Here is a 15,528-nt window from a genome sequence, read left to right on the forward strand (position 1 = left end):
AAGGAAGCAGCAGTGCAGTATTTTCTTTGGTCATCTCAGGGCTCAGCAGTGGTATGGCCATTCAAACAAGCATCCCATGTTAGGACTGAGAGCAGCTTGGTTCCATTTCAATTATGTATACAGTAACTTTTGACCAGTGATAACAGTTTGGTCACTTTTCATCGTGCAAGTCTGGTTGCTACTTAAGTGTTCACAGTTGTATTTATTTTATTTCTAATATGACTAATACTGTATTTGGAACCTGCTTTGATGTTCACAGATTGCTCCTACCACACTCGCCTAGAAACTTTCCCCATCAGGAGTGTAATAAAAGAAAGAATGAGAAAGGTTAGACGGGAATAAAAGTAATGCATAGGGTGTGCTTTATGATTTACAAACTTCCAACACAATTGTTTGCTAAATAGCTAATATAAGTTTGGTCTTTCCGAAATTAGAGATTTGTTTTCTTCTCTTGATAGGGAAAAGCAGAAATGTTGGTGGAGTGGGAGCCCTGTCCAGTATGGTATATATCTTCCAGTTACTTGGCTTCATGTCATCTGATGTAGTCCCATGTTGGAGAACAAACACATGATATTTAACAAATGCAAAACATCCAAATCTACCACCAGTCCTCTTATATATTTCACTGCTGTTATTCTGAAGCAGCTGAAGTAGTGTAGGAACAAATGATTGTTTAACTTCATTGTTGTTAATGTATGTGTTTTTGTTTGTTTTTATTGTTTGTTAGAACATTTGTTTTCATTTCTATGTTCACTTTTTCTAAATGGTAAATTAAACATTTACTTATATAAATTGAGTTATAAGATGTTTGCTTCACACATGGTTTATGCTTTACGGAAAGACGAAACCAGTAACTGTAACTAACATTATTCCATTCTGTTTTCAGTGGCAAGGAGTGGGCTCATTCCTGGCAGCCGAAGAATTCTCCGGGATAATGCATAAAAATAAAATCTGTTATTTGAACACCAGTTTTGTTTTTTTTGCACGTTTGTTCTCTTGTTTATATGCTCCATTTGAGTCATATTTAATATGTTTCTATTAGAAATAAGATGAAAACCTCCACCAAAATGCATTTAACTTTTTAGGAAATTACAGTTGAAATACTACATGATTTCATTGTCAGTGATAGGAACACCATAACCTATTTTAAGCATATTCATGTGTGAAATCTGGTACTTTGCCATCCACTGCCTTATCTAATTTGTTTAACTTCCGAAGTATAACGCTTTGGAGGTAGGCTTGCATATAAAGCGTCTTTGGGTTTCAGAAAAGCGCTCTAAAAATAAAATGTATTATTATTATATCATTTAATTATAGGCCTAATTAAAATGATCCTGATCTGGATCACTGGTTTTGCTACTACATTTGAAAGCTTTTGGGGACAAATGCTTGAGATATTAAAATGGTAGTGATTACTTTGAATTTTCTTTTTCACTTATTGAAAACCACAACTCGAGTATCAGGATGGTCTTTATCTGGAAAGTTATCCACATCTCATCACCACGTTGTCACGGCGACCCTTTTTCACGTCACAGATACAGTACCCGAACTCAGATCGCCACCCAAACGATACTGCCGTTGCTAAGGAGGCAAAAGTGCACATTTGTATTTTATATTTTTTAAACACAGGGTTTGGTTTCGGATCGCGCCCGATTGACGGATTTCTGAAAGGGAATGGAGCCTATACGGCCGTCAACGCAAGACAAGTCGAACGAGTCCACGCACACACGCCGGAAGAACTACAAATATGTCAGCTCTGTGTACTTCGTAACGATTGTTGGGCGCGTATCTAATGGGAATTGTAGTTTGTAGCACTGCTCTCATATCATTTCAATGGGTTAACTTTCTATTCTTCTGTGTTTTTGTATGTTTTGAGCTGAGGTGCCAACTCAACATACAATGTTGATGAAATGAATGGAATTTGGTGATGATTCATGGTTTTTGTGTTAATGTAATAGCAGTTAAAACAGGACCGGTCAAATTTGACCGCGAACACCAAAGTAAGGGGGGGGAAACGAATACAATAGGAGGGTTTTAATGTAACCATTGCTTATGACATTGATGATATTTTAAATCAAAAAACATATTCCTTAAAATTTGGAAGCTCTGGATGCCATACAAATGAATAGTTGATATTTTTTTAGGGCCACAACTTTGGCACTAGAGCACCTAGTGTTATCAAACGCATTTCAATGGTGAAACTATCCAAACATATTGCATATGACAACATTTTCCACTACGATGAAAGGCGTGTAAGCCAACAAACCCTATTCTGGTTCCATCATGGGTAACCCCATACATCCTCTCCACCAGCAGCTGGACAGAAAGATAACCCCCCCCACACACACACACCTGGACAGACAGGAGCTCCTTCTCCAACAGACTGCTGCAGCTCCGCTGTCACAGGAACCGATACAGGAAAAACATTCCTGCCCACTGCAATAACTCTGTACACAACACGTTCTCACTCCCAACCGGTCACATGTTGACGGACGGTCAACTCCTAGCAGTATCAATACTAATTCGGCTGACTTTTATATTTGATCCAATCGGTATATTGGTATATTTACACCATAACGGTGCACAGCTGATAGAAAGGGAGACCTAGTGGTTAAAGCACGTTATTGAAATGTATTATTTTTATTATTAGATATTAATAGGAGACACAGACAGACAAACTAATAAGGCTTTATTTAAACATTAAAGAATACTTTAGGTTAAGTTCTTATTTTGAATAAGAAAAAAGCTTTGGGGGTATAAATATTAATCCTGACAAAGTACTAATATATTGCTTTCCTGCAATGTTAACTATTGTATGTTTAAGCACTTATTTTAACTGATATTATACATATGTATTATACTCTTATAAGATGTATGTAGATAGTATAAGAAATGTGCAGAATATGACAGTTTAATGGTGGAGGTATACACACATATTGATAGATGTCTTGTAATGCACTGTTGAGGAACCTTCGACCCAAGTTGTTCATCTCCGACCTTGTCAGGTATTGAACATTCAATAAATAAAGAACACAGGATTATTAAATATAAAACACAGAATTTGTGTGATTATACTAAATGATTTACAAATAAACACCACTGCATATTTACAACTGTTACACATGCTGATGTAACGCAAATGTTTTCAACTTGGGATCAATAAAGTATATCTTATCTTAAGATGATCGATGGCTACTGCCATATTTGCAAAATTTGCCTCTGAACCTTGACAAGTGCATGTTTCAGGCTTATCAATTTACAACAGGAGGGGTCACAGACATAAGACCAGCTGTTAAATAAAGCTCTTCTGACCTTAGCTGGCATGGGGGTATATATACCCACACGACAGCTAAGGTCAGAAGAGCTTTATTATTTATATTATATTATATTATATATATATATATAATTTATATTATATTATATTTATATTTATATTTATTATTTTATTATTTATTAATGCTGCCCATTATGGGCACAATCAATTTCCCCCCATTTATTAATTATATCATTTAAATGTGAACGTTTCCTATCCCCTAAACCTCCAGGGATGTACACAGTTTAATACTGGCAACTTCTTATTATGGGAAATATGAAAACGTCTTTTAAAACTACAATTCCCAGCAGAGACGTGCCATAGAACATCTTGCGAAACACACAATAGCGTGTAGTTACTACACAGTTACTACATTTGTAGTTCTGGGGAGGGGGTGGACCCGTTCAAATCCAGTTTTGGACATTCTCCCGTGGTTCCATCCCATTTCAAAGTGCTGTTCGACGCTCGGCGTAACCCTCGGCGCACACTCAAACATCCAATCAGAGCTTGAGGACTATCACGGGGTTTGTCCATGGATGGGTTTGTCCAGCGCCATATAGATAGAAGAGTTACGACAGCGGAAGTCCAAAAACGGTTATCGTCACGTGGTTCATGTAGACGAGAATCGTTCCCCGCAAGTTCATGGGGGGCAATGTGAATGCATTGATAACAGGAGATAGAACTTCGACTTTTGGTAATTATTAGTGAATAAAGGTTTTGATTTGCAATATTTATACAACAAATCGATATGTGTATGTATTTACATCAATATGTTTTAAAAAATAAAATAGAATTTGCTAATATTAAGTGATAATATTAGGATTAGTGTGAACAACTAGTTTACATGTTAGGCTAACAGTGCCTTGGTTAAAGAGCCTGTTGCTGTTTATTTATAGCTTTGAATTCTTTCAAACCAATATTATCTTCTTAAACTTGTATAGTAGTCAGGAGCATCACTTTCTAATGTTTATTTATATATTTAGAGGGAGGGGATCTAAAGGAATGCTTCAAAATTCAGATTAGATACATTTCTACCATTTTCTTAAATTCATGGTAGTTTCAGTAATCCCATGGTAATTGAGGACACAAGTTATCTAAATGACTAATGTCATCTTTATGGCTTTCAGAAAGGACAGGAGACCGACAGGTGACTATCAAAGGACTAGCAGCAGCAGCAGCAGCAGCAGCATGATGATGATGATGATGTTAAATGTGTTGTTTTAGGAACATCCATTGCAAATACATGGAATTCAATAAACATTGAATAGCATATCATGCAGTTTGTCTGTGCCTTTTCCTCCGTGTTGTCCTGGTTTGCTGTGCTGCCTCCTAGTCGCCACCATGGTTTGCTGTGCTGCCTGGGGATGCTCAAATCGCTCTGAGAAAGGAGTATGAATGTACGGCTTCCCCACTGACACAGAGCGGAGGAAAAAATGGCTGGCACAAGTCAGCAGGAGCAATTTCATGACCAACAGCAAAAAAATATGTGAGGTTAGGTTATTGTATACAAACACTGCATTTGCACTTTTTCACAAAACGAAAACCACACCATTGGGAAAGCTTAATGTTTTGTTTAATACAAAAAAACAGGGAAAGGCTTGAAAAACACAGAGTTGAGACTCAGGGTGCAGGGTGAGGGTCTCAGTGCAGGTATTCAGGCTCCATTGAATCCCCCTCTGGTTATTGTGCTGAAAGAGGGAGTAACAGACAGGAGAAAGGGTTATACACACCTATATAGCACACCTATTGGATGGGAAATTGCCTTGGGGAGATAAGGTGTGGTCTTTGTTCCCAACTGAAGTTATGGAACTTTATTATTTGTGAGTTTAACAAAGTATGACAAATGGCATCAGTAACAGATGTGATATGAATTTCTATAAAGTTGTCTCACATTCTTGGTCATATTTTATATACAGTATATAATGAGTATAACATGTCCAGTAAGTATAAAGTGTTTCCTAATACTGTGTATTCAACCACTATGGTATAGTGTATGGTACTATGGTATGGTATCCTAGCTTAATCTGTTATCTGTAAACGTTCCCTAAATCTACTAATTTAGGGATAATCCACTGACATCCTTTAATACACATGTTAATTTGAATCAGATGTACTGATAATATCCGCAATATAAATCTTTAAGCTTCTTCTTTAAAAGTCCGTGACGAACGGTCTATTATGCTGCAACTCTACAGCTCTGCTAGCCTTGGCGCTAACTTCCGGGGAACGATTGAGAGGCTCCACGATCCGCCATTGCTGTAAAAAAGTGGTCCATTGGAGTGAACGGAGATGACATAACTCTCAGTCTATACGGCGCTGGGTTTGTCAAGCGAAGCGGAGAGAATACTTACTTCCGGGTGTAAAATTCTCCAAAGCAAATGAGCTGCTCCGACCCTCGGTCCTGACGGACTCCAACTTGTGTTTATTAATCAAACAAATAAATACACACAAGGATACTTATGTGTTGTTGAGTAAATAACAGTGTGTAGTTTAGAAAATAATACAAAATTAGAAGGAAAAAACGATGAAACAATACAGATTTCAGTATTCTGAGCCCCTACTCTCCCCACAACTGACGGCAACAAAAGTCCTACATTATTCAATTAAAATAAAGAAGTAAAAACAATAAGTGTGGCTTGATATTGAGTAAGAAAAAGGTTGATAAACGCTGTGAGAATGGATCTGCGGAGAGCATTTCGCCGCGATCCCAACGTGTCTATTACCAACGTTCAGGGAGCTCTATGCAAGTCGGTGACGGGGAGGGGCCCTGACCGTCCGTCAACATGTGACGGGTTGGGAGTGAGAACGTGTTGCTGTACAACAAATCACCTCTGGCTGGAAGATAACTTTCTGCTCCATAGTTTCTCTCTTCACTGTACATTTGACATATTCAGTGTAATATTTAATATTCCATCTGTCACATAGTTATGTAAATATAATACCTTGCATATCTTGTTATTGATCATTTGTAAATTCAACATGTATATTTTCTTCTTTATTTCTTGTCTTGTTATTTGTATTGTATAATGCCATGTGTTTTAATGATGCTGCAACGCAAAGATTTCCCAAATTGGGATCAATAAAGTTCTATCTTATCTTAAACAAACAACCAGTGTTCCGGATGAGGATCATCTCTTTACAAAAATATTCAAGTGCTAACCCATATTGTTACTTCTAAATTAATTTATTTCCAAACGCATTATAATGCAGTGTGATGTAAACAACAAAAAGTACCACAGACGTATGCTTAATTTATATTTATTCATCAACCAACCGCATCAATAACATTGTTTTTAAAACAATAAAATGGTCCTCTCTGGCAATGGTTTACTTATGTGTTTCACCACAATACAAGTAAAAGGCCACCATAAGGGTGTATGTCTTGACTCTAGAGCGTTGGGGTTAGTCTAACATGAAAAGCATGGACAACAGAACATAAAATCAAGTTATGCAAACGGTTATAACATAGAGTATTAAGAAATCATACAACACAACAATTTGTTTATGATTTAACTATGTATATTAAACATATACATTCTATGTGTAAATCAAATATAATAATTTATAACAATGTATTATTTGGTTTTGAGAACAACAATGAGGTGATTCACCAAATAAACGATTTGCTGTTTATCTCAATGTCCCTAATTATACATCCTAAAAGACTGTGCATTGTACATGTTGATTGAAGTACTTCAATCAATCAGGTTAATAGCTGGAGACCAAAAAGGAAATATAACTGACAAAGCAATTAAAGCAAGTAACGCAAAAGAAACAAAAATGAACAATTAGAGGAAAGCTGTTATAGGCCTGCGGTGTAACAGGCGCAGTCATAAAGTTAATGACAGGTAAATCCTATAAGAGATCGAAAATAATAATGCATAGGCATCCCGTTCTGGGAAAAAAGGGAAAGACCTCCTGCTCTTGGACAATGATGTGCTCACCAAGTTGTATGGTAACCAGCAAGATATACTTGGAGATTTAGGAATTTACATTCTAGTGTTTCAAAAAGGATCAAAAGTGAATGGTTCATTGCTCAGGATGCATTCCAGGGACGCTGAGCATTTTCTTCAATACAATTTAAGTTGTGTACAAGTGAAATGTTTGGCCTGATGCTGCGGCATAGGGAAAAGTCATATGGTCAACATATTCAAGGGTGATCTTCCATTGAGGAGTATGAATACAATCTCTAAATATAAAGTCAGTAAAGTATTTACATTTCTGATAGCACATCAAGTCTTGGCGGATATTCGTGCATGAGAGCAGCAGCAATCTGGGGAAATACAGAGAAACAAAAAAGAGGGGCAGATCAGAAACCAAATTTGAGGTTTTTGAATACACAATGTATGTTTAGCATTAATGAATACAAAAGTAACAGCAACATGTCTAGGTTGAGGCTAAATCAACAAAGATACTGTACATTAATTCATAAGTAAATTACCTAAATTATGTTTCCTTCTTCATCTTCACTGGTGTCTTGACTGCTTAGGCCACTTTGACTTTCCTCTTCATGTTGAAGGAAGCAAGCATCAGGACCTAAAGCAGTCTTGTACTGCTGCAGTACCACCTGCAACCTCTCCAACGCCTCAGCATGCTTCCTTCTTAGGGTGCACCCAAGTCCTCCATTCCCCTTGTCTACATCTGAAAATACACAAAATATTGTTATATGGACATACTATAAAGTAAGATTGCTTCACGAGGCCAGAGCACTTCAATGGAGTATATTCTCTCCCATGTACATATAAAGATGATTGTCACTGTCAAGGGACTTCATTATGTAAAATGGCCGGGTCGAATGGGCAAAGGCCATTATACTCCATCCAATTTCTGTGACCAAGAATGATTTGGGCTGACTTTTTTTCCTTTAAAACTCATACTTTACAAGGTAGGTTAAGTTTTGATTTCAACTTACCTTCCTCAGCCACCTTATTTTTTAGAGCAACTGCCATGTTCTGCAACCATGTGCAATGCTGCGCCATCTCCCACAATAAGATGCCTTTCTCCTCTTGCAGTCTCCGTGTAAGCATGACTTGATCAAGTATCTTTTTCTTGGCTGTAAAGTTAACTAAAATCCAATCACAGTTATGTATATATATGAATCACATTTTCATTATAGCATAACAATATGTTTAAAACTCCAAACATGTACTTTCAAAATAATCAAATGTATACACAATAAGAACACTTAAGATATACCCTTAAACTAAATGAACGTTCTAACACTCTACATGATATGTGCATAACTCAGCAAGGTATACCTTCATATAACAGAACTACAAACTAATTATTATGAAATATCTGAAAACTGACCCATGCCATGAACTTCCCACGGCCACAGCGCGGACATGATGCTCCCTCCAGAGAGGGAATGCTCCACCGCAGCAACATCTATGCCTCTGGCAGAGTCGTGTACCAGCTGGTTGTACTTCAGTACCTCCTGATTAAGGCGCTTTTTGTCGTCTGTAAGCTTCCTTCGAAGTCGATGGCGGAGCTTGCTGCTGTCTGAAAAAGAAATGAAGTAGTGGGATAGGGATATGCGACAAACTATATTTGCAAGTGCAAAAAATATATATAATTCAGTAGGTTGAATCTGCAACCTAAAACATTATATTGTTATACCATTCTGTCGGTAAAGGGATTGCTTCCGCTGCCTCACACTTAGGTAAAGCCCCTCAATGCTTTGTTGCAGTGCTGTTTGAAGGATGTCTTCAGAAGTACCCGATGTTTCTGATGTTCCTGTAGAAATAATATTGGCAGTAAAATGTACTGTTACACAACACGTAACGGTTTTGAGAAACAAAGTTGTGCAACATATTTAACACCTTTTAAGACAAATTGATGGTACAACTATGGAAACTGGAACATATCAGAGATAAACATGGACACATAGTTGGCTTGCTATTGCTTGAAGATTATGTCCCTGTCTACTGAAATCCAGTGAGGGTCCCATTACGTGGCATGAAAAATCAGCCTTATTGCCTTAAAATTGGCTGCTCTTTAGGATCAAATCTGTAAATTCAAACAGTCATGGACAATGATATGTAGCTGGTGTTATCTCGTCGTGCTTACCAGATGCCCATTCTTCACGTCGGAAATCCACGTCGACACCATGTCATCTGAGACACAATGTAGCTCCGTCTTGAGTTCCTCAACACTTGCAGTCTCTTCCAGGAGCCTCTTACTAGTCTGATAAACAGTAGACGATGGACATTTATCAAGATTAAAACTTGCTATGATTAACAACAAGCCATGTGCAAATGACAAAGGACACAACAACACCTTTAATAGGAGGCTCACCTTCACATATCTTGTGGAAAGTGCCTGATGAAGGGAGTCACCTTTTTTCCTGTTCCATCCCATTGCATGCACTGTGAGCATGTCCAGTTGTGCTTTTGAAAGCAATAATGAGGTTATGATGTGTCATCTAAAAAAGTATGCAATAATAGGGCAAAACCTTCCACTCACCTGCTTTGGACATGTATTTTGTTGTCAGGGCACAACGGGACGGGTAGCTGTTGACCTGCTCCACCTCTTCCCCAGCGGTCATCCCTGCTCCCTCCTGGTTCTTCCCACTCCATATAATCTGATGGTAAAAGGTTGCTGGAATTGTTGTGCAAAGAGGCTGCATACTACTATACTAAACAGTATAGCTTAGATATTTACTACTTCAGTATTATAAATATAAAAAATATAAATGTACGTGATACAAAAATATTTCACATACCTCGCATTTGGTAGCATGGGCTCGAGCATGCATTACACTGAGGAATGGCTTTATGGTGCTCAGCTCCTGGAGAGCAGGAAGGACACTTGCAGCTTTCTCCATGTAAGGCCAGTACTTGCAAGCCACATCCATGGCGAAGAACTTGGCTTTGGCTGGCATGAGTTCCTTTTGAAGATACAGGGGGTAGGCGAATATCTCCCCCCTGTACATATTTAAGGCCTTCAAAAGAAACCCATGGCGACATACAGCCACCTCCATCCTCTCTTCATCCAGCTTCGAAGCCCTCCTTGACGTCTCCGTCGCTGCTGTCCACTGGGAGTCCCCATATGTGCCTCTTCCCTGGGTCTAAGACACAGATTACATCATGACAAATCAGTTAAAAGCAATGGAATCACGATCTACACCATTTGTTCTAATTATCTGATTTTGGAGTAGATGGTAAGGAGAAGTAGCTGAATTTGAAGAAAGTCAGGGTCGGATATACATGGCTATTTTTGTGATATACCTATAAGGTAAAATGACGAATACAAATTTGCATTTTTCAGTGATCTCTGTATTTTGTCGACAAATGCAGCCACCGCGCTGTCTTCTGCTACAAAGAGCCCGTTAAAAAAGGTGCTGCCATCAGAACTGAGGAAAAAAAGATTAGCAAATATATCCATGAAATATAAACAGTAATCAAAAAAGTTAAATAACAACATTGTAAAAACAGCACCTTCCACTTCGCCGAAAGCGATACAGCTTCCTGTTTCCATCGGCAGAAACAGCAAACATCTCCGGCGTGCAGGCAGGGCAGATGAAAGGAGCACCACAGCAGAGCTGGTCTTCCTCATACGAGGCATAGGAGAACTCCAGAAAGCTGCGCTGCAGTGCATCTCCGTTGACAGGTCCAGACTGGAAGATAATTACATATATTGCTGTGATTTTGTCTATTTACGGAAATGTTATAATGTATAATATGGTAAATAATATTTACACTTACTCTTCCTCCACACTTTGTACGATGCTCCAGCAGCTTTGCAAAGGCCTGTCTGGAGAATCCCGGAGAGATGACCTTGAGCGCTTCAAAGGAGCTCAGGAGGTCCAAGGTGTAAAGTGTGGAAATACTGACCGAAGCTGGCCAGTATCCACTCTTAAGGAGGACTTTCAAGTCGGGGGTCCACTGCTGCTGGCAAGTTTGACAGACATATAGTGGCAGATGCAAGTCATAACGCCCTTGGAACAAGTAAATAAACATAATTAAGACAAATCTTACAACAGTTCCATCTACAAATAGTCAAAGATGAACATATATTACATGAAGGTTTTACTCCAAGTGGAAGCACAATGCCTCAGCCCAACAGTAAACATATAACAACAATTCAATAGAAATCCAAATATATATATATATATATTTGTTTACCATTGATGGTAATTCAAATCACTGGTTTGCCTGGTACCACAGTGAAGTTTGTGCCTTTACAGGAGCAGTTCGGTGACTTCACAGTTGGCAATATGCAAGCTGTCAAAAAGAAAAGAAAAGCACGAATTACCATTATATGCTGGCCGAAGAGACATGTGAACATCAAAATGCAAGTTTGAGAGAGCATACCTTGGTCATGGGTGTCATATCCACCTTCCACTCTAACAACACACGTTGTTGGACTAATTGGTTTAAAAAAAACATTCATTAAACTGTCCCTGTTGTGGAGTGGCTGGTTTTCTCTAGGTATCCAGTTTTCTAACATCCCAAAAGTCATGCATGTTAGCTGAAATAGCAGGGCACTGAGCATTAATACTGAAAAATTACAATTAGGTAAAGTAATTTAAATAAAGATAAATGTTATCTCACCTAATAACAGCCGGCTCGTGGCAGAGGCCACACAGGGGATGACCAACAGCCTCTTTTTCTAGAAGGCATTGTAGGTGGTGTGGTCTCGCTTCTTTCCAGCGCTCTGAGGCTTTCTGCTGCCGAAAAGACCAGGATGAGGCAGAGCTTTTTTGAGGCTCAGGAGGAGGACATGAGGAAAGAATGTCAGAGAGCCTCTCCATATTCTTTTCTGTGAACAGAATGGGAAACTTTAACTGTAAATGACTATATTTAAGATGAACACTAAAAATCAAGGATCATTTCTTTGCTCAGTATGGAACTGGTCAATATCTTTACTGAATGACATTCCTCGTTCGAGTCCTGAACTGTCAGTTGTGTATAAGGTTATTTTCTCTCACGAACACAATTTATTTAAAAATTGATTTTAGTTTTAAACTTAAAGCCATTTTTGTGATTTACCAAATTCGTGTTGTGCTGAAGATTCAGTACGCAGAACCTCCACACTGGAAGACTGGAAGCCCTCAGTCGGGGAGGATGTGACTGTAAAACATCACACAGAGGGTTAACAACAGATAACTGATGATTTGTATTATCTACCTATTGTTTAAAAGCTTGTGAAATTAAATAAAGCATAGTTCTTATGACACCACAGTGGGAATGTCTCAGACTGTAGTGTCACTATGCGTTTATATATTGGAATTATTGTAGACCCTCAACAAGCAATTACTGTGTTTTAATTCGATTTTCCAACCATTTACTTAGTAAATTCATAAAAATTTAAAATAATTGGGATTTCAACCTGTAGCTGAGCCTTGGCGTCGCCCTCCATGCCTCCCTCTCGGCTTGCCACGTCCTACACAGCCCCTTTTAGGGGAATGTAAAGTGTCTCCTACAGAGCGTGCCCGTTTCCTCTCCTCAGCTGCTTTCTGTAACCAAGTAACAACTCATGTAAGGTTGATGTTGCTGATAAACTGATACCATATGACAGTGGACAAATAAAAGTAAATTAATTCACTTGAAGAACATTTTTGCTTCAAGTTTTTCCTACCATATACAACTAATGAAGTAAAACAAGTTGAACAAGCTTTATTTAGTAAGCCTCTGCCCCCCATGTTGTAATGATGAACCTTTTTGCAAAGGCCCTATACATTGATCCAAAATCCAGTTACTCTTGGCCTGTTCAGCATTTTTTGGATAACAGATAGTGCCAAATTCAAGTGGGAAATTAATGAGGTCATATGGGTTAAAACACCAACCTTAGCTTCAGCTAGCATGTGTTCATGCTTCAGCTCAAGAGCCATGCGTTTCCCTTCTTTGGATGTGGGATTATTGGGGTCTGGGTTGTGTTTTGTTGCCATTGCAACACAGCCAGCCAGACAGACAGACAGACACAACAGATATGCAACAGCTGCTGTATGAGACAAACAGAGATAGAGAGACAGATTGTAAGATTGAGATGGATAGATGAAGAAATAGATAATGACTGATAGAGACAATAACTATAAGAAAGGTAGGTAGATAGACAGAGAGATAGGTTGAGTTTGGCTCTTAAAAGTGCCGTTGGTTTTATGATGGTGTAGATCAGTGTATGGGTTTGTGGTGTGGGTACAGGAGCTGCAGGAGAGAACAGAAAAAGTGAATTATTTAGTGAAACTAGCTTTTTTAAATGCACATTGTGACGGTTTAACTACTTTAGACAGACTGAGTTCATTTACGTATTTCCTGTTTCATACGCGTAACAAGCACATGGACATGGACTATGCTCCTCCCCCCAAACATATATTAAAATGTCGGCCAGCGTTAGTACTGTCATGTGTAAAACAAAAGCGATTAAGATAACGTATAACTCACACTTTAACACCGACGTATGTAGCCGTAATTAAGACAAATATTTTTCACACACCACTTATGAGCTGATATAAATGTAGCTAAACTAGTTTAAGCTTATGTTGAACGTGAGCTAGCTAGCTAGCCGCCCACAAGAATAATTTCCCATTAATGTTGCTTTGCTGATTATGGCAAAAGCATTTCTCAGACTTAGAACAGTTCATGTATGTATGATGAACCATGCGAGTAAAGGCTTAAAAAAAAGCCCCAATTATTAAATCTAAGCAAAACATGTATCAGACTTTAGTGACCCAACTTACTTTGTCAGAGGATGGATCGCATGGTGGTGCTCTGAATGATGTAATTTCCTGTACCGATTATACAATAAAATATTAATACATTTCCTATATTTTGACACGATAACTCTTTAATAACCTAAGTAGCTTACGGACAAAAACAAAAAAGTATATATTGCCTTGTAAAATGCAGGAAAGTTTAAACATCTAACATGATAATAATAAATAAAAAATAATGATATCTTAAACCAAAATAAATCAAATGGAAAATTAACTGACAACAACAATTTAAAATAAATAAAACAAGGATTAAAACAAGGATAAGTTTGACTCAATGTTGTGTAAAGTACCCGTTATGGTTAAAAAATATATTTTTTATTTTTTGAAAATAATACAGCTTCCAGCTTCCCGAGACACGAAGAGGAGACACGAACAATTCTTCCACTTGAAATGCGTTTAAACTGTGTCAGAGAGATGTTTAATCGGTTCATTTTAATTGGTTAATATTGTTGGGGGTTTAGATTCCTTAACCTTGGCGCACTGCCACTCCAACATCCAATCCCGATTTGAAGTTTAATCACGGGTACTGTAGCCCTAAACGATAGCTGGGGATTATGGGTAGTGTAGTGTCTTCGGCCATCCTAAACTCGATGATGCTCGAAATGTCCCTTATAGGCAGGCCTACGTCTGTTTCCGGTTATTTTTATTTTGAAATTCAGTTCCTGAAGGACGGCAAAAAAGCCTGAGATTATAGAATCGAACAAATAAATAAAAACAAGGATAATTGTGTGTTATTGTTGACTAAATAACAGTGTGTTATTTTGAAAAGAATAACAAATTAGAAGGAAAAATGAGCCCCATTTATTTTCCTCACAGGCAGCAACAAAAGTCCGAAATGATATTATTTTAAATAAAAGCAATAATCGTGGCTTGCTATTGAGTAAGAACATGTTTTTATGAACCACACAGCTTACGGTCTTCCTATAACACGTAATGCCGTGAGACTACCAACAGAAATACATTGCTTTTAAAATCGTGCTGTGCAACACGAAAAAAAGGGGAAAATCGTGTTGGTGAACACGAATCAATAGATTAAAAATCGTGTTGGTGAACACGAATCAATAGATTAAAAATCGTGTTGGTGAACACGAAATGCCGTGAGACTGGGTTGTACCTGCTGTCTAGTCTTCCCATTGTCCTCCTCTCCCTATTTTCCCCTCCCTCCCCCTTTCTCTCCCTAGCTTTGTGTTTGTTGCCAGAGGTCCGGCTCTGTGGTTTCCTGTGAGTCTCTGTCCCTGCTGCCCTGGGGGGGGGGGGGGGAAGCTGCTGCCGTACAGATATTCTGAAGGTCGCCTGAGGGTGGCTTTAGGTGTAGAGAGTAGCCGAGGCCAGACAGAGATTCACTCACAAACTCCTCTCAGTAATACCCCATAAGCTGCCCACCAGAGACTCACACACATGTTTCCTCACATCCCTCAGTACACCAAGCCATCCAATTTCAAACCTTACCACAATGTGGTGAAGGAGAGGATCAAAGACACAAACACAGTCAACCTCT

The 15,528-nt window shown here is 38.4% G+C and overlaps 1 protein-coding gene and 1 long non-coding RNA gene across 8 annotated transcripts; one reads left to right on the forward strand and one right to left on the reverse strand.

The window, feature by feature from the left end:
* Positions 1-211: 211 nt before the first annotated feature.
* Positions 212-968, forward strand: LOC307025265. The gene is made up of 3 exons (XR_013804133.1): positions 212-327; positions 459-502; positions 887-968. It is a non-coding gene; the product is annotated as an uncharacterized lncRNA (long non-coding RNA).
* Positions 969-6,543: 5,575 nt separating this feature from the next.
* On the reverse strand, positions 6,544-14,109 carry LOC307024489 (uncharacterized protein). 7 transcript variants are annotated; one of them, XM_079658645.1, is made up of 17 exons: positions 13,995-14,109; positions 13,104-13,461; positions 12,307-12,387; positions 11,869-12,076; positions 11,629-11,681; positions 11,440-11,538; positions 11,020-11,252; positions 10,753-10,931; positions 10,038-10,382; positions 9,779-9,896; positions 9,611-9,702; positions 9,383-9,499; positions 8,933-9,049; positions 8,624-8,815; positions 8,226-8,378; positions 7,755-7,954; positions 6,544-7,586 (listed from the first exon to the last, which is right to left on the reverse strand). In XM_079658645.1, exons 9-13 carry the CDS (start codon positions 10,293-10,295, stop codon positions 8,972-8,974), a joined length of 663 nt encoding a protein of 220 aa, XP_079514771.1. In that variant the 5' UTR covers positions 10,296-10,382; positions 10,753-10,931; positions 11,020-11,252; positions 11,440-11,538; positions 11,629-11,681; positions 11,869-12,076; positions 12,307-12,387; positions 13,104-13,461; positions 13,995-14,109; the 3' UTR covers positions 6,544-7,586; positions 7,755-7,954; positions 8,226-8,378; positions 8,624-8,815; positions 8,933-8,971. The 7 variants fall into 7 exon arrangements, with proteins under 7 accessions (XP_079514771.1, XP_079514769.1, XP_079514767.1 ...); XM_079658643.1 differs by having other exon boundaries at positions 11,629-11,757; XM_079658641.1 differs by having other exon boundaries at positions 11,629-11,785.
* Positions 14,110-15,528: the final 1,419 nt, after the last annotated feature.

Source organism: Notothenia rossii (assembly GCF_949606895.1).
Source record: "Notothenia rossii genome assembly, chromosome: 11".
In the NCBI taxonomy this organism is placed as follows: Eukaryota; Metazoa; Chordata; class Actinopteri; order Perciformes; family Nototheniidae; genus Notothenia; species Notothenia rossii.